Source organism: Thamnophis sirtalis, unplaced genomic scaffold (genome assembly GCF_051295495.1).
Source record: "Thamnophis sirtalis isolate CommonGarterSnake01/CBP01778 unplaced genomic scaffold, rThaSir2_p1.2 scaffold_12, whole genome shotgun sequence".
Classification (NCBI taxonomy): domain Eukaryota; kingdom Metazoa; phylum Chordata; class Lepidosauria; order Squamata; family Natricidae; genus Thamnophis; species Thamnophis sirtalis.
Window position 1 is genome coordinate 54,616,726 of NW_028261392.1, and position 22,581 is coordinate 54,639,306.

The 22,581-nt window shown below is 39.4% G+C and overlaps 1 protein-coding gene across 3 annotated transcripts in view; it reads left to right on the forward strand.

Moving 5' to 3' along the window:
• The first annotated feature begins 1,778 nt into the window (after window positions 1-1,778).
• PBX1 (PBX homeobox 1) overlaps window positions 1,779-22,581 on the forward strand; it is a 304,350-nt gene continuing 283,547 nt past the window's right edge. For all 3 annotated transcript variants that reach the window (XM_014075009.2, XM_014075011.2, XM_014075010.2), the window contains exons 1-2: window positions 1,779-2,675; window positions 5,978-6,051. In XM_014075009.2, the coding sequence (XP_013930484.1) occupies window positions 2,485-2,675; window positions 5,978-6,051 (265 nt within the window). In that variant the 5' untranslated portion in view covers window positions 1,779-2,484. The remainder of the gene's footprint in view (window positions 2,676-5,977; window positions 6,052-22,581) is intronic.

Genomic DNA, 22,581 nt, shown 5'->3' on the forward strand with positions numbered 1-22,581 from the left:
TATTTGTCTCTCTTTTTTCTCCAGGAGCTTGAAATAGTTAGAACTTCCTCCTTTATTTTATTTATTTAATTTATATGGCTACTCATCTCACCAAATACAACTTTGGGTGGCTGACAGCTCACAAAACAGCAATACAAAATAACCATCAGTAAACAACAGTGTATTTAATTTGTATATTTGATTTAATGTTTTAGTGTTTTTATGCTTTTATTGCTTTAAATGTTTTTTTAATATTTTAACTAATACATTTTTGAATTGTAAGCCACCCATTGATTGGTCAGACATATAAGTTGAATAAATAAATATAAAATGAATATAAAGGCTCATTTTCTCCATCACAAACCATTGACTTAATTGCAAAGTTGAATGATCAATTAGTCATAAACCTCATATCTCATCTGTACTAATTTCAGCATCATACATGCTGAAAATTACCACAATTTATAATAAATATCTTAATGAAAGAAATCTATAATAAATGGAATTTTAACTCATTAGAAAAAAAAAGCCAGTTTGATGTAGTGGTTAAATCACTAGATTAGAAACTGGAAGAACTCTTACTCTGGGCATGTAGCCAGCTGAGTGACCCAGGGCCAGTCACTTTCTCCTCCCTAGGAAGCAGGCAATGCCAAGCCACATGAGAGATCTTGCCAAGAGAACTGCAGGGGTTCAGGCAATCACCAGAAGTCAAGAGAACCCCAGAAAGTATCCTTTTCCCAGTTAACAGCAACTATTGGGAGGGGGGGCAGGATCCCAAAGCTACAGAAGCTCTCTGAAGGTTGTGCACAGAAACACCTGAGCACTATTCTCTAGTGCAGTGTTTCTCAACCTTGGCAACTTGAAGATGTCCGGACTTCAACTCCCAGAATTCCCCAGCCAGCTGGCTGGGGAATTCTGGGAGTTGAAGTCCGGACATCTTCAAGTTGCCAAGGTTGAGAAACACTGCTCTAATGCCACTTTTGAGTGTTACACTACCCAGGCTGGTTATCTTTATTATCTCTTCTAATCTCCAAATGGCTTTATATTATTTCTCATTAATATTGTGCCTCTGATAATTAAAATGTGTGCAGTCAGAATTGGGTGGCCTGGATAGGATATTTTACTATCCCCCCACCCCCGAATTACTTGGGCTGCCTATATGATTGGAAGGTTGGGCAGGAATGAAATCTGATCTACCCGTGGATCTCTGGCTGGTCTGCAGCAGATCGGGAAGGCTGGGTGGCTCCCAGTTTAATTTCGTTTTGTTTTAACAAAAAAGAAATAACAAATGATTGTCCCAGCCAAAATAATACTGATGACTAACTGTAAGTTTATTATTGTACACGGGATCTGCCTGCTCTATTTAAGTCTGCTCCTTACAACAGCAACTACCAAGCTCAATATGAGTCAGTTGCATTTCTTTTATATAAGAGACTCCCGGGTTGGAGTGAGAAACAACAGTTTGACCGAAGACGGCCTCTTCTGCACGCACTACCATCAACCGGCAGCTGCTTGCCCCACTAAGTCGAAGGCAGGAGAGCCCCTTTTCCCTTCTAACTCCAGCTTGCCTCTTTAAGGCCTGGAGTTTCCAGCGCCGCGCACCTCTGAACCCGGTGACTGACAGGCAGCCGCCCGCGGGGGGGGGAGGGGGCTCGGTGATGGCGAAAGCGGGGAGGAGTTATCGGCGGCGAGCGGCGGCCAATCAGGAGGGCGAGCCGCCCTCTCGACTCTCTCATCAGCACCACCCATCTGCTCGCCTCCTCTCCCTCCCTCCCTCCTTCCTTCCTGGCTGTGCCTTTTCTGTGTCAGTTTCAGGAGTCCTGAGCTTGAGCCTGAAACAAAGCAGGGAGGCTGGGAAAAGGGCTCTCCAGAGTTCGCCGAGACGCCGAACTGAGGCGGGGGAGACTCCTCCCTACCTTGGCCGAGGCGTCGGGCTGTGCCTTTCGCCGTCAGCTCCGCGCAGCGCCAAGCTCTTTTTTCGGAGAGAGCATCTGGCTCCCGAGCGGGGCGGGCGGGCAGGGAAAGTTTGCTCGGCTCTTTCCTTCGCCTTTCCGATCGAGGCGGGTTTTTTTTGGCCCGAGGAAGGATTAAGAGGTAGCTTAGCCGACCCGCCGGCCGCCTCCAGCGCTTGCTCCGTTGGCCACCTCCACAGCGAAAAGCGAGAACCTGGCTGGGACGGGGAGAAAAAGAAAGAGCAAAAAGCGAGCCCGATCCGGCTTTCTCGTCTTGATCCTGCTCCAGTGCGCCGCTTCCTTGCCTGCTGGAGCCGACAGCCTCCTCGCAAGAATTCCGAGAGTGTTGCTTCCTCCCCTCCTCCCCTCCCTCCCTTGAGGTTCGTTAAGGGATCATATTATTCTTTTTTTTTTTGAAAACCCAAAGAAGAAAAAGGCAAGGAAGGAAGGCGAGTCCAAGCAGTTGATTCCTCTCTTCCAAGAAGCGCGCTCCCGAAAAAGCTCGAGAAGGGGGGAAAAAGAAGGGGAGACCCGTCCGCGCCTAGTCTTGGGGATGGATGATCAGCCCAGGTTGATGCATTCCCACGCCGGAGTGGGGATGGCTGGCCACCCGGGCCTGTCCCAACATATGCCGGACGGAGCTGCCGGCACTGAAACCGAGGGGGGACGAAAACAAGACATCGGGGACATTTTACAGCAGATCATGACCATCACCGATCAGAGTTTGGATGAAGCGCAGGCCAGGTGAGTCCTTGGGTGATGACGACGACGAAGGTGATACTTACACGTATTTAACTCGAGGATCTGATCCAGACAAATACTTGGCCTTTCTGTGCTCTCAGTTAGCCTTCGGGAAACAAAGTAACCCCGAAGAAATATCAGATTTTCACTGGACAGCCGTAATAGCCTAAAATTACGTTTTTACTAGGTCTTCAGAGAAAAAAGAGGCTCCAAGGAATGGATGTTATTCTTGTGACTGACTTTAGTTAAGTTAGACAAGGCTAAACAGCTAACTTGACTGGATGGTTTGTTTGAGTTGGGAGCTGCAGCTTCCCATGTGCTTTTGTTTGTAGTAGTTCATGAGCTGAAAGTCTTAAATAGCCAATTTAATTTGTATTTGATCTGAAAAAGAAGTTAAATCATGTCATATTTAATATGTAATATTTGAGAGATTGAACTTTGGGTATAAATATCCAAACTGCATCTGCTATCTAACAGAGGAGGCAAATAGATTATCGTAGCAGACATTATTCCAAAAATATTTTGAGTGATTTTTACTGTTTAAAAGAAAAATGCAAATAGACTGGCTATAAAAAAGGCTGGTGTTTCCCCCCCCCCTGTTTTTGAAACAGCAAAAAAGTAAAACCTTTTGAAGGCCATGGTTGAAAGCTGTTCCCCATAGCTCTTTAGGTACAGTCTAAAAAAACTTAATCACACTTAATCCCATTGAAAATCAGTGAGCTTAATATCATTTAATACTTGTTCCCTTTGGTGGCCCCTTTGTACAAACAGAATAATCTCCTCTCCTCTTGTGATAGCAAGTATTGATGTTGCATTGGTAACTCAGTTTTTTTCTGTGTTTGATACTCGAAAGGATAAATATATATTTCTACCATAAGGAGTTGAGTCTTCTAAGAAGCCTAGAAGATAGTAGAATGCAGCCTGTAAATGTTGCTAGTTTCCCATTCCGGGATGTGTTTCCACATATGAAACCACATGAATTTATATGAAACAGCAGGTCATAATCTAAGGCACGTTGTATGTGCCTGTTACTAATGTGCAGATTGAAGCATTTGCCAATTTGCACAATACTTTTATTTTTAGCATTGCAATTGTTTTCACAAGTCACCATGTTAATTTGTTTCTCTTCAAACTGAATGTTGGGGAAAAGAAGCAGGCTTTAAAAAAAAAACCTTTAGAATTATTTTGTAAAACTTCAGTGTTGGTACTATAGTGTTACACTTTTAGTGCCTCTGTGCATTTTAAAAATGGAGCTTTTAAAACACACATCAGTGTATATAACTATATGTTCGTAGAAGAACATTTCTGCAAATCTTTATCTAAAGTTAAAATGAATAAAAATCAATTTCAACAAATATAATTGGAAAATAAAGGGGAAATAAAATTGGAAAATAAAGGACAATACTTAATAGAATAATATTACCTAGGAAAAGCTGTTAGCATTTTATTTGTACATGTCTAATCCTTTACTCAATTACCTGGGATAGACTGTTAGACTTCGTGTCAATGGTAAATTGCATATCTTAACGTGGTTTGTAACACATAATATTCACTGAGATGGGTATTGATACATAGCACTAACTAACAGTGGAATTCTTTAAGCGATTACAAGCAAGTTCCATAGATTTCAGTAGCTCTTGTTACTGAATCTTGTTACTATAAGGCACATAGCATCGTTTTAAAGCATTACCGGGCCAAGAAGTGCAGGGTTCATAACCTTGTTTTGTTAGAACCCTTGGACTTGATGAACAATAGCTTCTGCTGAATGATGCTTCCCAATATTGCTATAAAACAAAGCAGAGGAAAGATGTTTCTAAAAGTTGCAAGAGTTGACGTTTGGTTTAAATACTTAGTGTGTATAGACACTATTAAATGTGCTAATCTAATTGAAAATCAATACCAACCATATGCTTCTGGTCGCCTGTTACTCTACATACCTGTGTACGCAGCTCTGCTTACAGACTTTTAAAAAGCAGACCAAGGTTTTTTAAAAGGAAATGCATATTTCATTATTTTTCTGCTTTGATTGGAAATGTCAAAGATATTTTTTAAAGTATGTGCTAGCAAACTTTCGTTTTACTTGCACTATTTTTTTTTTAATAATTCTGATATTTGGGAAATCAAAATATACTGTGTGCTAGTGTGCCAGTTGCGAGACACAGAGTCATGGATTTGGGGTACTGTTAGGAATGGAAAGAAAGCAGTTCCAACACATTGTGTACTACTCACCAGTGGGATACTCTCTTGCACTTAGAAATGATGGGCTGCTGGTGAAAGAATCCTGCCTAATGGATTGCAATCCATGTTAATCAGTGGAATGAGAAGGTTCTTCAGTTTTCCTGCCCGAGGCACCAAAATGTTCATGTTCTGATGACATGTAATTTTGATTCTCAAACCCATTCTTTGATGCCCAATGAGATTAGACTTCTTGCATATTATAGCAGCATATCTTCAGAAGAGATTACTTGTCAAAGAAATAGTAATTGTTACAGCAATGTTGGATTGTTTCTTTCCTTCGATGGGCATCTGCTGGGACATGAAACTAATCAACCTAATAAACAAACAACAACTGGCCCATTTTGGCAGAAGGAAGTGGGGCAGGAAATGACCCATATAAATTCTCTCTTTTTGCATATTAGAATAGCAACATGATGGTAGTGGTGATGGGGATGATTTGTTATCCTGATTAATATCTTGATATTACTGTATGGTTTTTACTCCTTTAAGGAAGCCAGTAAGTTATGAGGAACATGAAAGTAATTGTTTTCTCCACTTCCAACCTGCCTTATTAGATATTTCTCTCTCTTTTTGGCAGTACAGCTCTGCATTCTGAGACTATTGTATTTAAAAATAGCTATTTTGTACTTCAGGTTTCCTTAAAGAGCTTTCAAACCTTTCCAGTAGAGCTGCTTCAACACAAAGAATTGTAAGACATGGATGAATAGAGTAGGAAAAAAGGAAGAGGAAGATACAAAAGTTCCCTACGTGGTTGAATAAGATCATCATTAAACACTGAAAAGACTTCTACATGCTGCTGGCATTGATCAGTTAATAGCCTAGCCAGCAAGTATAGTTTATGGATGCTGCTGGAATAGCGGTGCCTATTTGGTAGCATTTACAATCACCAAACTGATATCCTATTCAGTAAAAAAAAATTGAATTGCTGTTTTTCACTTGGGCACAATTTTCACTGAGCTATAACCTTTAATACTTTTTTTGCATAAGGAATCCCCTGTAATCTATTTTTAAAGCTATTCACATTTCTGTGGCTCACTTCAAAGCTAACCCTTCTGATTTCCTTGCAGAAAACATGCTCTGAACTGTCACAGAATGAAACCTGCACTTTTTAATGTTTTGTGTGAAATTAAAGAAAAAACAGGTAAGGAAAAATTTAATTTTATTTCCTTGCATCTTTTACCCTCCTTTTAAAGCATATCTCTGCAATACCTATTTCATTCCAAAATATATATATCTCAATGAAAAGGAACAGATTTTCGCCTTTGCTATTGCAACTGTTAAAATAAGCATATTTTTAAATGGTGCAAATAGAATGTGATTTCTGTGATGTTGTGCTATGTGTAAGAGGAAAAACAAAGAGGGGAATATTTCTCGTGTCATTTTTCTCTTAACACCTTTTCTACAATTTACATTAATTTAAGAGTCCAGAAGTGGCTACATGATTGTAATTTATAATCTACTCAAACAGAAATATTTTTCTTCTTTTATAATGCTTTATAAAGTCATTGAAAAATGCACGAATAATTACAAATGTTTCATTTTGGCATATACCAAGATCAGAAAAAAAACCTTTGTCAAGGCAAACATACAAACATCTATTGGGGATTAGCCCTTTTGACTATTATTTCTCAGGGTTATTTTATTTTACATTGTATTTCTTGGATTCAAGTGTTAATGACATGAAAATACCCCTTCTGTGTTTCCCACCTCGCAGGCCTCCTGCCATGCGCTAATACACTTATAACATGTCTCAGGGGGGCATTTAAATTTTAAAAGCAACAATTAAAAATAGCTGTCATCAATCAAGGGTGATCTTAAACAGCAGATGCTCAGTGAACAATGTTCAGTGACATCCAGTACTTATTTATTTCAAATTCCAAATGTTTTTCTTCATGGAAAAGAGAGATTTGTCTTCTGCCTTAGCTCAGAGGAAAAAGCAAGAATGTGAACTGTTGCTGAGTTTCAGCTCTTGGGTCAGATGCTCAGTTGTGGAGTGTTGTCTCTTGTCCTTTCCCCTTTTCTTCGCATTTTTCAACAAGGATGCAACAGTCAGTAACTCAGATCTCAATCAAATAAGGGAAAGGTCTGGCATGAATGAAAGTGACAACAAATATGATTGTAAACTCACTTGATATACATTGAAAAGTGATGCATAAAAGAAAAGAGCGCATTTTGGAAAACTGAATTCCTGTGCCTCTGAAATTCTCTCTGTGTGTGTTTTCTGCATCCTCTGAAAAGCTGAATGAAATAGGATTATTTGACTCCAGCAATCTGTATACGATGACTAAGGAAATCCTTTGTTAAATCTTATTTGTGCAGCTAGTAACCTAGACAAAGCACCTAACATTGGCATTCAAGCCTCTGAAGTCCTTAAGGTTGCAGAGCTGAAGCCTGACCTTCTTGAGGAGCCATTCATTATGTGTCTTCTATAATATAATGTAAAGGGGTCCCTACAGTGTCTCTTAATGGGATGTAATGCAGCTTGAATAAATATGTAAGTCTAGGAACAACAACAGCTGATCCTTACCAGATTGCATTTTGTTTTACTATTAGTCTTTCCTATCTTTTCTGAACAAACCTACTTTGGGGTTTGTGGTTTTAAGCTCCAGTATAATTCATTTTTCGGGACTCTTTTTTTTTAAAAAAAAAAAATCTCTTCTTTGTCACAATCTTTAATTGATTTGTGTCCTGAATGGAAATTGTCATGGTTCAAAGTTGTAGCAGATGGTTGGTGAGAATGTGACTTCATTAAGTTTCTTCCTCTTCTCTCTGAGGCTTAATAGTTGGGGAGAGATGAGAAAACTTGCATTATCCTAACACTGGTTCATTCCGCTGCATTATTAACCACCGAGTGAATATTGAGAACTGAGGGATCAGTCTGAAACTTTTATTGCCAAGAGCAACGTAACTAGTTGTGCATGTTATTTTCATATTGTAACTTCTATATGACCTGACAAAAGATGGAACCCTTTGATTCTGCAAACAAATATAAAGTTTGGTAGCTCTTTTGGTTAAAAAAAAAAAGCAGTTGGTTTGTGACGTTTTTCTGCTTATTTTATCATTCAGAAGTATTACTTGTTGAAATATGGAGACACGAAGTTTGGGAGAGGGAATTGTAATAAACAATTATTAAAATCCTGTCTCTACAAAAATGTTAATGGGAAGTTTATGAATTGCCCACCCATGTGTCACGGGATAATCTGAGGGACTGCACATACAAAAGCAAACGCCTATTTATATATGCATGTTTTTTTTCTTACTATTCCTATTCGTGTACTTCGTTGTCTTCTGCCTTTGCAACCAATATGTATGCTAACATGCAGACATAATCATGATTTTCAAAATGGTGAACTCTAAGGTAGGATTGACTATATTCCTGAGCACTTTTGACTGGTCTGGGGAACTGGGATTGTGGGGTGCACTACAGGTCCCAGGAGTATTTCAGGCAGATACATTATTTACAAATACTTTCTACCCAGTTACATATAGTAATAGGAAATGTATCTTCTTTCAGTATTTTGGCCACGAGCAAAAATTATGTGATAAGCACCTGGCCATTTCCAACCTGTTTAGTTTTAGCAAATTTATTTTTAGCACACCATTTTATTTTCTTCATGTAATATGTCTGTGCTATTAGAATATTTCTGGCTAAGATTTATGATGTTCAATTTAAATTGCCCAGGGAGTGTAAGAAATAGATTTGATTTTTTTTAAGATAGAATAGGAATAAATACATAGGCCAATACTGGGGAATACTGCAACCAGCACGTAAAAATATTATTATTTTCATCACAACAGATGATAGTATCACTTTGTTAATATGGTTTTCAGCTAGTATTTTTTTCTGTATCTCTTTTCAACCCTGGCGTTCCAATATACCGAATTGGTATTCACTCTATTACTATTTTTAGATGACTCTAGAGTATGCCGAAAATTATACCACCATTCCTTGTGACAGTGCAACTAATATTTCATGGTGTTAAACATTGCTAGAATAAACTCAAAGTGTCTATAAAGTTTTTAGAGAGCAGATTGTCTTTACTGGCCAAAATTTTCCCTTACCTGCTGTCATTTCAATTTATTTTAAAGGAGTTATGGATACTTTTTATATAAGCTTGGTTGTCATGAATCATTGATGTATAACGCTGTGAGTTGTATGAAATCTTAACATGTTTGGTTTTTTTCAAAAAATGATAAAAGACAAGATTTAATATTGATGTATCACAAGGGGAATTATATTGCATCTCTATATTATTTGTCTAGATTCGGCATGCACTTCATGGGCAAAGAGAAAGTTATGATTGATTAATTGATTGGTTCATATTTTACTATTGAGTAAGATAAATGTAATAGATTTCACAATTACACAGGAGTTGTTATGGAAAGCATGATAAGTTGTACAGTTTGTGAGAAGGAAAAAGCTGTAGATGTTCTTGCTTGCAGGATCAGAATGCTTTAAAAGGAGAGTTTGATGTCCCCCAAATTAGAAATATTGGGGATTAAAAGGCATCACTCTTTCAACAGCGGCCTTTCCTTTGGAATGTAGGTAGTCCTTGACTTACAACCATTTGTTTAGTGACAGCTTGAAGTTACAACAGCATTGAAAAAAAGTATCTTTTCACCAGTTTTCACTTACAACTGTTGTAGCCTCCCCGGGGGGGGGGGGGGGGGGGCACATCATCAAAATTCAGACACTTGGGCAACTGGCATGTATTTATGAGGGTTGCACGGTCCCGGGGTCATGTGATCACCATTTGTAACTTTCCCAGGAATCTTTCACAATGAGGGAAGCCACATTCACTTAACAACCACATGATCCATTTAACTTCAGCAATTCTTTTTTTTTAAACAATTTTTTATTTTATCAATTTCCTATACACATTCACAAATATATGATCTCATAACTGTTATTAATAATATGTATTTATAACAATTTTTTTCCCTATAGTTGACAATATACTTGAAAATTGCTTTCTTACCATCCCATAGATCCATCTTATCTTACAACGGTCCTACTTCTTCTTCCCTCCCTCCCTCTTTCCTTCCCTCGTTTCTTCTCTCCTACTCTCCTTCCTTCCCTCCTTCCTTCCTTCCCCCCTTCCCCCTTTCCTCCCTCCTTTCTTCTCTCCTCTCCTTCCCTCCTTCCTTCCTTCCCTCCTTTCTTCTCTCCTTCTCTCCTTCCTTTCCCCCTTCCTTTCCTCCTTCCTTCCCCCTTCCTTCTACATTCCCTCTTTCCTTCCCTCCTTTCTTCTCTCCTTCTCTCCTTCCTTCCCTCCTTCCTTCCCTCCTTCTCTCCTTCCTTCCCTCCTTCCTTCCCTCCTTCCTTCCCTCCCTCCTTCTCTCCCTCCTTCCTACCCCCCTTTCTTCTCTTTCTTCTCTCCTTCCTTCCTTCCTAACTTCAGCAATTCATTTAACAACTGTGGCAAAAGGGGTCATAAAATGGGGTACTACTCACTTAATTGTCTCGTTTAGCAACAGAAATTTTGATATCATTGGTCGTACGTTGAGGACTACCATAGAGAGAAAATAGGCTGGTGATAGATTGTTAGATTTATTGCATGGCATCTTTCATTCTTTCCTGTGAATGTTTTTGAATATTTCATTTTGTATTCCAAAAACAATTTAGTTGCCTTAAATGTACATTTTAAAAAAAAAATCATCCTGCAAGAATAACATTTTTTAAATATATGAAACAGTAACATCACAAAGTGTGAAATATACATTAAGCAATTATCCAGTGCTGTAAATAACAGTAGCTTGCCATACAAAGTCTAATAACTTGATTGATTCATAAGGAGTGAAGTCGTCCCATAGGTAGCTGGGATTTAAGTTTTAAAGGTTAAAACCAACATCTTAAATGAAGCTGGAAAATAAAAATAAAGAATTGATACCCAGGATTTAATTTAGAGTTAGTTTTGCTCCAACTGGATTTTCCAGCATTCTTCAAAAGTAGGTTTTTTCAACAATGGTTTCTGAAGAAGAAAGCCCGTCTACATTTCAATATTTTAGATGCTATTTTAAATTGTATCCATTTGTACAGACATTTTAATTGATTTCATCCCCTCATCTGTCTAGAGGTTATTAGATTGCAAAGTGTTTTATTGAATTGTGTTAGTTTTTTTGTAATTTATTGTGTATATTCTATATTATGTTGGAATACGAATGGATGAAAGGTGATTTAAAAAGGGTTGTTACTGGAAAATTGACTGAACTAGAGACTGCTTTTTTGTGAGAGGTGTTTTTAAATGGGAAAAGCAGTAAACTAAAGTTTTAATCTGTGTTAGTGAATGACAACAGCAGCCACTAATGATCAAATTGACAATTTAGCTTCCGCATAATCTCTAGAATAATATTCATATGCACTCTGGTAGTATGACTGAGATTTAAATTTGTATTATGAAAATGTAGCTTTGAAACAGCTTGGGTAGTTGAAAAAGTGTTCCTCGACTTATTATTCATTGAGAGAAGAACTTTAGCATTACCTACATCGTCTTGTTACAAAGACGTCTCTAGCATAGATACCGATACTCAGAGCAGACAGATGTTTGGTGTCATGCAGTACATTATTTGTTCTTTATTTTTTATTCATTTGTTTACTTTAGAGTGAGGTGCTAATAAAACAGCTTAACTGTTACTGATCCTGGGACAGTAAATACATGTTTTGGGACTGCTCTGACCATAAACTGCAACATTCCTTCTTTTCTTGTTTTGTTTGAATCAATGGCAAAAAAAAAAAAAAAGTTCAGCTCCAAATAAAGTAAGTAGATTTACTTTTCCCAAGGAGAAAAGGAAGAGAAACTCTGGTCCAAGGAAATCATTGGCAGAACATACCAATGATTTCCTCAGATCAGGATCCCTCTCCCTTTTCTCCTTCGGAAAAATAAATCTACTTTATTTGGAGCTGAACTTGAGATGGAAGAAGGGATAGGCAGGCAAGCCTGCAATCACAGGCAAAGTGATTGAAACGATCATATGCTTGTTTTTTTGTTCAGAAACATCCAGCCATTCTGCTTTAGCCATTGACTCTGAAATGCCAAAGAGAAGACTTTGAAAGAGAATTACCCTCATTTTTACAGACCTGTATCTGATAGTGATGCTGAGCAAACTTGAAATGAACAGCAAGAGATACAGAATCCTTACCTTGGCTAAGCCTTGCCTTCTCCCATTCCTTGATTCCTTAAAAGAAATGTGTGAGACTGACTCTTTTCCTGTATTGTAACTATTTCAATGTGATGAATCTTCCATTTGAACAATAGCTATTCCCACCCACACACCTCTTATATCTTAGACAAGATTGGCATCACATCCGCCTAGGCATGGATGCTGGTGGTGGTAGAACCATTCCCTTAATGCATGCTAGCTGCTAAGTGATTATTAAATGTATAGAGACAGAAATGGGAATTTGCAATCAATAGAAGGTGTTTTTAAGATAGTACTGCCATCGCACACACAAACGCATCCTGTGATGATGATTCATGGCCTCTGTGAGTCAAAGAAGTCATTATAAAGTCTCACTTGAACCATGTTTGACTCCTGCTGACTACTTGGACTATTATTTCATTGGCAAGAGTATAAGTACAATTTTTCCATTTTCCTGAATGCTTTGTGACTTCCTAGACCATTTCACAGCCCAGGGATTTCCTGGTGTCTTCCTATCCAAGTACAAAACAAAATCCCACCCTGCTTAGCTTTTATGGATCAGCCAAGGTCACTTACAGTTTACTAACTACCGGTATCTGTATTTCTTTCTGCTTTCTGCTCGTCTCTCCTCTTTTGAATGTTCCCTCTGTGGCATAGGATTTGGTAGAAGAGCTGGATTTTATTTAATTTCAGCCGAAAGGCAGAAATGACTTGACACATTCATATGCTGTAATTTGGTAGGGGCCAGGTTGGGCCTAATATCAGCTAGACTGCATTAGTTATTTTGGCAGTTGTAACACACAAGTGACTTATGCTTAATCTGTGGTCCATTCTCACAAGCAGGACTGCTGGGAATAGTAATAGCAATAGCAGTTAGACTTATATACCGCTTCATAGGGCTTTCAGCCCTCTCTAAACGGTTTACAGAGTCAGCATATTGCCCCCAACAATCTGGGTCCTCATTTCACCCACCTCGGAAGGATGGAAGGCTGAGTCAACCTTGAGCCGATGAGATTAGAACCGCTGAACTGCAGATAACAGTCAGCTGAAGTGGCCTGCAGTACTGCACCCTAACCACTGCACCACCTCGGCTCTTAGACTACTTATAGACTTGTATCTATGCACTAATTTTTCCTAAATGCAAAACCCCGACTGCTGAACTGCATTTTGCTAACCCACAATTCAAACCTATCAAGATCCCTTTGCACGTTGAGCTTGTCTTCAGAGAGGGTAGCAATCCTCCCCCCTCATTTCAAAGTGTCTTCAATAAATCAGCATGCGACAACTAAAGAGCAAGCCCAATCTCTACATGTTAAGACATGTGTCCCATATCTTGGTTGGAACCTGACAATTTCTTTCTCTGCATTGCCATAGCATTTGCCTCCTTGCATATTGGTTTGCTCAATAAAGAGCAACTTGCATTCCGCCAATCCCCCAAGCCTTCCTTTTGCTTGTAGGGCAAAGAGTCTTCTCCAGCCATGACTATTGAAAAACAATGACATTATTCCTCACCATTTTGAGGAGAGAAAGAAAGAGCACTCATATCCGTTGCAAAATTGATTGGACAGTTTTTTTTAAAAATTAAACTCCTCTAAACCATGAATAAAAGGTAAACAATTTCCATCCTGTCCACATTTATGATACGACCAATTTGGTAGGATTTTCACAGTCATTGTAGCAGTACCCCTCCTACAAATGTTAAGGGCCCCCGCATAGTCACAAAAGCTTTTTAAGTCCTTTAACCTGTTGCTTAAGATCCTATCATTATTTTTTTTATTGATTGTTTTGTTTTTTTGGACTTGAAAAGGATGGGACTGAGATGTAAAATCAGGGGCAGGGCAAAAGCTTGTCAACACATTTTAATAATACTGTTTAAATGTTAATAACTAATAACTCAGAAAATAAACACCAAAATTTTATTGGTTTGAGACTGTAAATTCAGTTCAACACCGAAGGTGCTCTCAGTTTCCCACCAGAGTTTAAAATGACTCCATTGTCCTACTGCCTCCATGGCTCCTAATTCTTCCTCACTCATTACTGCTCTCGCAACTGAAAGCTTTAATTTATTCAACATACAATCTCTTTACTCCATTGCTTTCTGTAATTTATACTTTATACTGCCCTGCTGTCTCGAATTATTTAACTCCGTAAGGCATTCAGTTCGAGACTGGATACAAAATCACAGTGAAGAAAAAGGCCTGGTTAGACGGTCTGCCTTTTATATTATTAGTCAGATTTTAAAATATGACCCTAATCAGATACTGCCAAGGGAACAGACGACAAGAAGAATTACACACCAATACCCAGTTCTCACATTTATTTGCCTCTCCATGTGAATATCCTGTTCCTAGTCTCATGAGTGAGCAATCACACGGAGAAACAGAAGAATGAACCATGCTGAACACAATTAAAGCTAGATCAATACCATGATTATGGCAGTTTCGAAGAATGCTCCTGGACCACCCCCCAACCCCAGGGTTTGTTGTAGAAAACCATACAAAAACCAAGTTCAAGGGTTTGTTTCTCCTTTTAATTATGAGCACATGTGTCTGAGTGTGTCATGTTGAGTTGTCTGCTCATGTAGATTAAGAAGTTAAGTGAAACAGCTGGCCTGGGAATAATGGAGTTCTCAGCAGTTTCCACTTGGTTGCCATTTGCAAGCCAAGCATAGAAGAAGCATTGAAGGATAGCCGTGTCACGAAGTAAGGTGGTTTGGCCATCACAAATGGCATAGGCTTCAAAATTATTCGTAACAGCAGAATGGGAAACCTTGACAAACCCAATTGAAATGAAGAGCAGTTTTGGGCAGAATATGATAGAACCTCAGTGAGTCTATGGCAACATGACATTTTGCTAATTAGCAGCCACAGGACTGATGGAAAAATGTGTATTATTGGTACAATCAATTGCCATACTGATGACCATTTTAGGGTTCGGGGCATATATGAGAAGTAATTTCCTTCTGGCCTGCATTTGATTGGAATTACTTTAGCTTTTATTGGGACTCAGTGAATCTCAATAATGGATTTAAAAGCAAGGGAAAAAGAGATGCTGGAATCCATTCTGTTATTCTGAATGGGATGATTTGCTAGCAAATGACTGCAGCCTCTTTTTTCTATTGGATGGGATGCTCTATACGGCTGTGAATTGATATTTGGCTCCACTAATTTCCAGCCCATTCTTTCTGCGTGTGTATGTGCTTTGCATTCTTGAGCAAATGTCCCTCTTGAGGTATCCTGGGAGGATTAAGGGTGGATATATCTGCCAAAGCTTTCCCCCCTCCTTCCCACAATCTCATGCTATTTGCAGAGCCTGCATTTATATGTTGCTCAATATTTCCCGAGGTGGCTGGAATTTGCTTTCTGCCTATTTGGTCCATTCTCTAACATTTGCACATCTGGAGCACCTTAATCTTTGCACACAAGGCAATGAAGTGCCCCCCCCGCCCCCAATCTCTTCCTCTTCTTAGTTTGGAGGTCACGATGGGAAGAACGGAGTTTTAGAGCTTTGGACAATTGGACACTATAAGCTCTCCTTTTTTGTTTGACATAAAATCGCAGGAAGAATATTTAGTCTGTGGACAGATTTACTTGCTTGCCCTTTTCCTTCTTGATTTCTGTAGTTTTCATCACAAGTAGAGGTGCTTGTTACTGTTTTGTAGGTTTATCAGTTGGAACTAAGTTGCAAACAGGGTGTTCAGTAGATTTGATACCTAAAATATTTTTTTCCCTTATTCTAAATGTACAATATGCTGTTTATTTTTTGTATTTTGAACCAGGTATTTAATGGTAATAGTAATATGAAATAACATAAAAAACATCAAGGCAGTTTGTGTATCATGACAGTTTGTGAATCACTCTCTTGGTGTGTGTGTGTGTGTGTGTATAGGGAGGGAGGAAGGGAGGGAGAGAGAGAGAGAGAGAGAGAGAGGGAGGGAGGGAGGGAGAGGGAGAGGGAGAGAGGGAGGGAGAGAGAGGTGTTCTTGCTTGCTCCTAATCTACTCCAGATTTCTGTAAGGGGCTCTTTAATCTATTTCTACAAACCTACAATTCATGGAAATAATCAAGACAGCTATAGCACTTAGATTGCGTAATCAATTTTAGCCCTATATCTAGTTGTTTTATGAATGAAACTTCATTTCCTTAAGCTTTGCCTGCAGGCTGTTTTAGTGGAGGAATGTCTGGGGCTACTTTCTGCCATTGTTAAGATTTTTCTCCTCTTTTTCTTTAGGGGAAATATTATATAATCTGTTTCTTTTCTTATCCTGTGCAATATTTTATTCTGGGGAGGGGACCCTTCCTACAATATTTTAACGAATTTCAACTATTTTAATTTGAGAACAAGTAATCTCCTGGGTAGGAAAGATAGTAAATAACAGATACTATATTTTTTGTTGATTATATATAGTGTTTAAGAATAGCAATAGCACTTAGACGTATATCACTTCATAGTGCTTTACAGCCCTCTCTAAGCGGTTTACAGAGTCAGCATATTGCCCCCAACAATCTGGCTCCTCATTTTACTGACCTTGGAAGGATGGAAGGCTGAGTCAACCTTCAGCCTAGGAAGAATCGAAGTGCCGAACTGCTGGAAGCCAGTAGTCAGCAGAAGTAGCCTGCAGTACTGTATTCTAACCACTGCACCACCGTGGCTCTTAGTATTCCACAGTAAAATCAGATTTCAGTTCTGAATTTGGAGTGTTAATAAACAACTTGGATATATTTTCAGCATTGTTGTTGTCTCTGGTAGAGCGAGTATATGTAAAAGAACTACCTCTGCAATTCTTTGATTTTTTCTTCTTCTTCTAGAGGTCATTCTCTGAATGATATGATCAGATCCTGCTGCCAGTTCCCCAAACACTCTTGCAATTCTTGTTGTGCAGGAATCAGTTTTTCCTCCCTGAAAGAAAAAGTCAGTTTAGCAATTTAGAATAAAAGGAAATGGGATTACAAGTGCGGGAGACGTCCTTTCTTTTATATTGAATCCTATAAGGCAAGTTTTGCCAAATTCTTTTAGAAATGGGAGATTCCAGAGAATTAAGAATTATACAGCTTTGCTTGCTGCCCCCTATGTGCCTTCTCCTCCTGTGAATTGTGATGAAGGTAAATTGAGAGAAACATATAAAGACAAAGGAAATCTGGCTGCAGAAAACGAGCTAGAGAACCTCTCATTGGAAAGGGAAATAAGCTATAGCAGCCTAGATAATGGTTTAAATCAGTGTTTCTCAACCTTGGCAACTTGAAGATGTCCGGACTTCAACTCCCAGAATTCCCCAGCCAGCGAATGCTGGCTGGGGAATTCTGGGAGTTGAAGTCCGGACATCTTCAAGTTGCCAAGGTTGAGAAACACTGGTTTAAATAGTATTTCATAGAGTTACGCTTTTGAACTTTTATCGGGCGGAATCTCAATTTTCTTCTGTTTTTTTTTACAGTTGTTTAAAAAAAAACCCCATTTATCCAGGAACTTGCAAGCTTTATTTTCAGGTGTAGATATTTCTGTCTTTGCAACTTGTTTTTTTCCCAGCTTTGTTTCTTTCTGGTTTGATTGTTCCTTGTTTTCCTCCTCCTGTTTCTTGAACAAATGTAACTTTGCCGCTAAATTCTGTTTCTCATTTTTATACGTAAGTGAGAAACAAGAAAGTGGCCATGTAGTATTTCTGCTTTTCAGACTTCCCTTGAAAGCCTCAAATTGTAGAGATATAAATCAGTCTGTGATGGAAAAGGGACGTGGGATTCTTCTTTGAGACTTGCTTTGGAGAAATCGCAAAGGAATTCTCCTGTTGACCAAAGAGTTTTACTGTGAAGGCACCTTCACAGTAGTTCAAGGTTGAATTCATGGATGAGAATTCTTAAACGGAATAATGATGAGAGCTGCTGAAGACACACATAGAATTGCAATACCCTTTGCTCAAGTAGTTTTGATTAAGTTGTGAAACTTAACATATATTTGCATACTTCCCATACTTTTATCAGGTAACCTGAGCCAGAGAACATTTTGTCTTTCTCAAAATAGGTTTTCTCCTCTTTTCTAACTTCTTCACAAATGTTTTGTGTTTGTGCATTCCCCAACCTCTTTCCTTTTCAAAAGCAATGTTTTGTGTGCTTTCAAGTTATTGTTGACCTCCTGGCCATTGCCTGGACAAGGAGAGATGGGGGAGGGGGAGAGGGAGAATTTTAGGAATCAAACCCCCTACATTATAATTAGAAGACCTTATAAAATATCAGATGGAATAAACCTACTTTGAAGTAGAAACTTTATCTGGATACATTGTGTAGAGGTCGGTATGTCGGTGAGTTTATGATTGTGTGTGTGTGTGTGTGTGTGTGTCAGGGGTGTGTTTCTCGCCCCGTTCCAACCGGTTCAGTTGGAACGGGGCCGGCGGCGTCCTCGTGCACACGCGCAGTGCACACATGCGTACTAGCGTCTGTGCAACGCTCCAGCTGCTCCTGGAGGATCACGCAGGCGCTGTATGCGTCCTGCGCATGCGTGGAAGCGCAGAACTCGTCAAAACAGGGTAAGGACCGCGGGCGGGCGAGCGGGCCCTTCGCCGTTCCCGGAAGTTAGTTACTTCTGGGTTCGCCGACCAACCGGTTCGCAGGGACCTCCGCGAACCGGTTGAAACCCACCCCTGGTGTGTGTGTTAGCAAAGAGGAACAGATATTGATGAAAAAATAAGCTAATGTCTGGTTCTTAAACAAAGACCTTTTTTCTTTCTCTCCATTTGAAGCCTTATAAAAATCTTTGAGTTGCTTTAAAAATGAAATTCCTTATTTTTCTGAGCATATGTAAGAATTACCAGATCATTCCAGGAGCCCTCCAGAAGGAATAGAGAGCTTTGTATGACCATTGAATCTCCTTCTGGATAGGTCCCCCTCTGATTTAAAGATATATTTCTGGGGTGAAGGGTACTTCTTAGGGGCTAATGTGGCAAGCTATTTGAGGTTAAGTAAGAGCCAGGTCCATATTGTAAATCTGCTGGAGGCTCTTCAGAAAAAGAGGAGCAGTTATAGATTTGTGGGCCTTGTCCTTTTTAATGTCATTAAGCTGTTACATACTAGTCTCAGCAATTCTGAAATTTGAGATCCTTTCAGTTTTTATTGTTGGCTTTGCAAATAGAATACATCTGTATGCCCATTGACGGTAAGAGGATTGTTGGGCTTTGAGCCAAGAGACAAGGAAATAGAAGGGCCAGTCCAGGGATGATGCCAGTGCCATGGAGTGTTAGAGGCACCAATTCAAATAAAAATCATACGAAGAAACATTTATGTATTATTTCCTTTTCTGCATAATGTTCAGCCACAATAATTCTAATTATTTCACTGCAGTCTCTACAAGCTTAGATAACACTGATAGAAAATACTGGACTAGCTAAAAAGTAGGGCTTGCCATGATTCTGCCCAGGAAAAGCATGTTGATCTGGGTGATACAATGGAAACAAGATTAATTTCCATGGGATATGTCCACCAGATTAACCACATGAAGCACCAATCCTATTTTAAGAATAGTTAACTATATTCTAAAAGGATTTCATTTTCTTTCTGTTACCCAGCTGAACAGTACATATGGTTTGATTGTTTTTGTAACAGAAATCTTGGGTGTAGATTTGAGGATCTTAAATGTTTTATGAGCTGAAAGGAATCAACAGGCATGCTAAACTGCCTTGTCATGTGTGGCCTGAGATTTCATAGCTGCGTAATGTTTGTGGACCTGTTAGTCTAATACATGTGACAAGATAGATTTTGGATTGGGATTCCTGCATGGGTTGCAGATGTTGATCTCTGTAAAGTTTGCTGTGGAAGTGAATATGAAAATAGAGAATCCTTGCTGTAGAATTGTCTGATTTCCTTCTTGAAGACCAAGAAGATCAAGATTGATATGTCCATCTGATGATGATGGAAAATCTGGGTATATGTGCATCAACTTTTAAAATTCTGCAATCACTGTGTCTATCAGTAATTCTGGAAGCTGAATTACTGATAGACACTGATACATTATATTTGAGGGTACTTATGGTGGGGAAAGTTGGCTAAAAATAAGTGTGAAAAATCCTTATTACTCCTCATCTAAATTAGGTAACTTCTGCTGTTTCCATAGGGTCATTTAATGAAAAGCTCTAATTTTCCTTTCTGCAGATTGGATGCATGGAGTTTGGAGAAGCGTGATGCTTGCAAAGCATTCCCTTCTCTCTCTCTCTTTTTTTTAAAAAAAGAAATCTCTATACCAACTTCTTTGGTATTCTTTTTGTATGAATTTCTAGGGAATGGTTCACAATTGTGCTCGCCCCAAAGTTCTTTTTTTCTTTACAAATTCCATGGCGACTTTCAAAATAAAAGGAATTTCTTACTTGGTTCCTTCCCGCAGATTACAAATCCATCAGACGGGCCTCTAGTTCTGCTGCTGAAGGATTTGTTTGAGAAAAGAGCTGTGTTGGCATCCTCTGTTACTGAATGTGCCCCCTGGGAAGGCAGTTTGCCTACCCCTCTGATGTCGTGTTGCTTGTAAAGGCAATTGTGCTGAAGAGGATGAGGACCTCCCGCTCCCTCCCCCCCTCCCTCCCTGCCCTCTCCTTGCTGAGAGCTATGCCTGGTGAGTTTCACCCTCTTCTTCCTTCCCAACAGAGAGTTCACTGAAAGTTCACCTCCAACCAGCACATGGAGTGGCTCAGCTCTTTTTCTGCCTTCTCACACCTTGTCCCCATCTCTCCTTGCAAGGCAGGAATCCAGCACCACCAATGGTTGGCAGGCTGGGCACAGCTGACTGGTGGTTAAAAATACTCCTGCTGAGGACCAGAGGGAAAAGGGCATTGGAAAACATGACAAAATATTATAGTCTCCATTTTCATTTGGAATGGAGGTAAGATGACCTTCAGAGAGCCGAGGTGGCGCAGTGGTTAAATGCAGCACTGCAGGCTACTTCAGCCGACTGCAGTTCTGCAGTTCGGCTGTTCAAATCTCACCGGCTCAGGGTTGACTCAGCCTTCCATCCTTCCGAGGTGGGTAAAATGAGGACCTGGATTGTTGTTGGGGGCGATATGCTGACTCTGTAAACCACTTAGAGAGGGCTGAAAGCCCTATGAAGCGGTATATAAGTCTAACTGCTGTTGCTATTGCTATTGCTAGTTTTTAAAAAAACCATAAAATGGAAAGGACTTGTTAATTTTGAAAGAAAAACTGAAGCCCACATAGGAGCCCTTTTGGTTACCATGTTGATTGATTTATGAGGAATCACCCAGACTAGTGACAGAGCGCAAAACATAAATAATCGAATGAATAAAATAAATAACACATATTTATTTTGGAGGGACACAAACTACAACTTGCTTCTGCATGCATCTATTTGAGGTTAAAGAAAGGCTTTGTGAACTGAGGAAAGGAATCCCTGAATAATTACAGATTCACAATCTTCCTTTTTATGTTAAGTGATTTAAGAGAATCATGATTTATTTAGGAGATAGTTGTGGGGTTGGCAATTTTTGCAGGTTCACACTTGTTACCTTGCTGTTTGTGTTTGATACCTTTTCTGTATCGTAAGCTTTGGCCCTTGAAAAACCACGCAGCATCCAGATAAAAGCCACAGTTTAATTACTTGTTTATTTACCTTTTCGGTGTGATGATCACAATTAATAAACATTTTTTAATTGAAATTTGTTTGTTTATTTAGTTTGTACTCTTTTATGGACTTTAGTTTCTACAAAAAGTTAAAAAGTCTCTTCCATGCTGATATCTTAAAAAGCCAAAAGCCACTTTTCTTCTTATTTGCAATAAAAATATGGCCTTCGCAATTTGCAATTTAATGAGCTTATATGCCACCCAATCCTGGAGGACTCCGGGCAGCTTACAAATACGAAAATAAAATAAAAATAACACATAGGGGAAAGAAACAAAAACAGTTTAAAAACACAACATACATTTGGTTTAGCTGGGGGTTGGAACTGGTATAAAAATCAGCAACCCCGGGCCTGTCGGAACAGCCAGGTTTTGGTGGCTTTTTGGAAGGCCACGAGAGTGGAGGGGGTCCGGATCTCTGCTGGTAGCTCATTCCACAGAGCCGGAGCAGCTACAGAAAAGGCTCTCCCCCGAGTGGTCGCCAGCCGGCATTATCCGGTCGACGGCACCCGGAGGAGGCCTAACCTGTGGGTTCTTATCGGACATTGGGGTGTGTGTAGCAGGAGACGGTCTCTCAGATATCCAGGTCCAACGGTCTTATTGATACCTCTCCCCTCTTTCTGTTCAGTCTGTTCATGAGATAGTTTTAATTATATTTTGGTTGTTTTGTTTATACTCAATAACCAGTTACAAGATATGCATTTCATTTTAAAACATTGGAATTTTATAGGAATGGCAGCTTGGTAAGAGTGTGCCATCCACAAAATGGCAGTCACGAAGGACATATGTTAGAATGATAGTTGGTTGATTTAACCCTTGGTAAAGAATGCAACAATCTGCTTATTTTTGTTCTTTTTTGGGGAGGGTGGGACGAGGCAGGAGGACATATTTTCAAACCATTTGGCATATAGCTTCCCATCATTCTT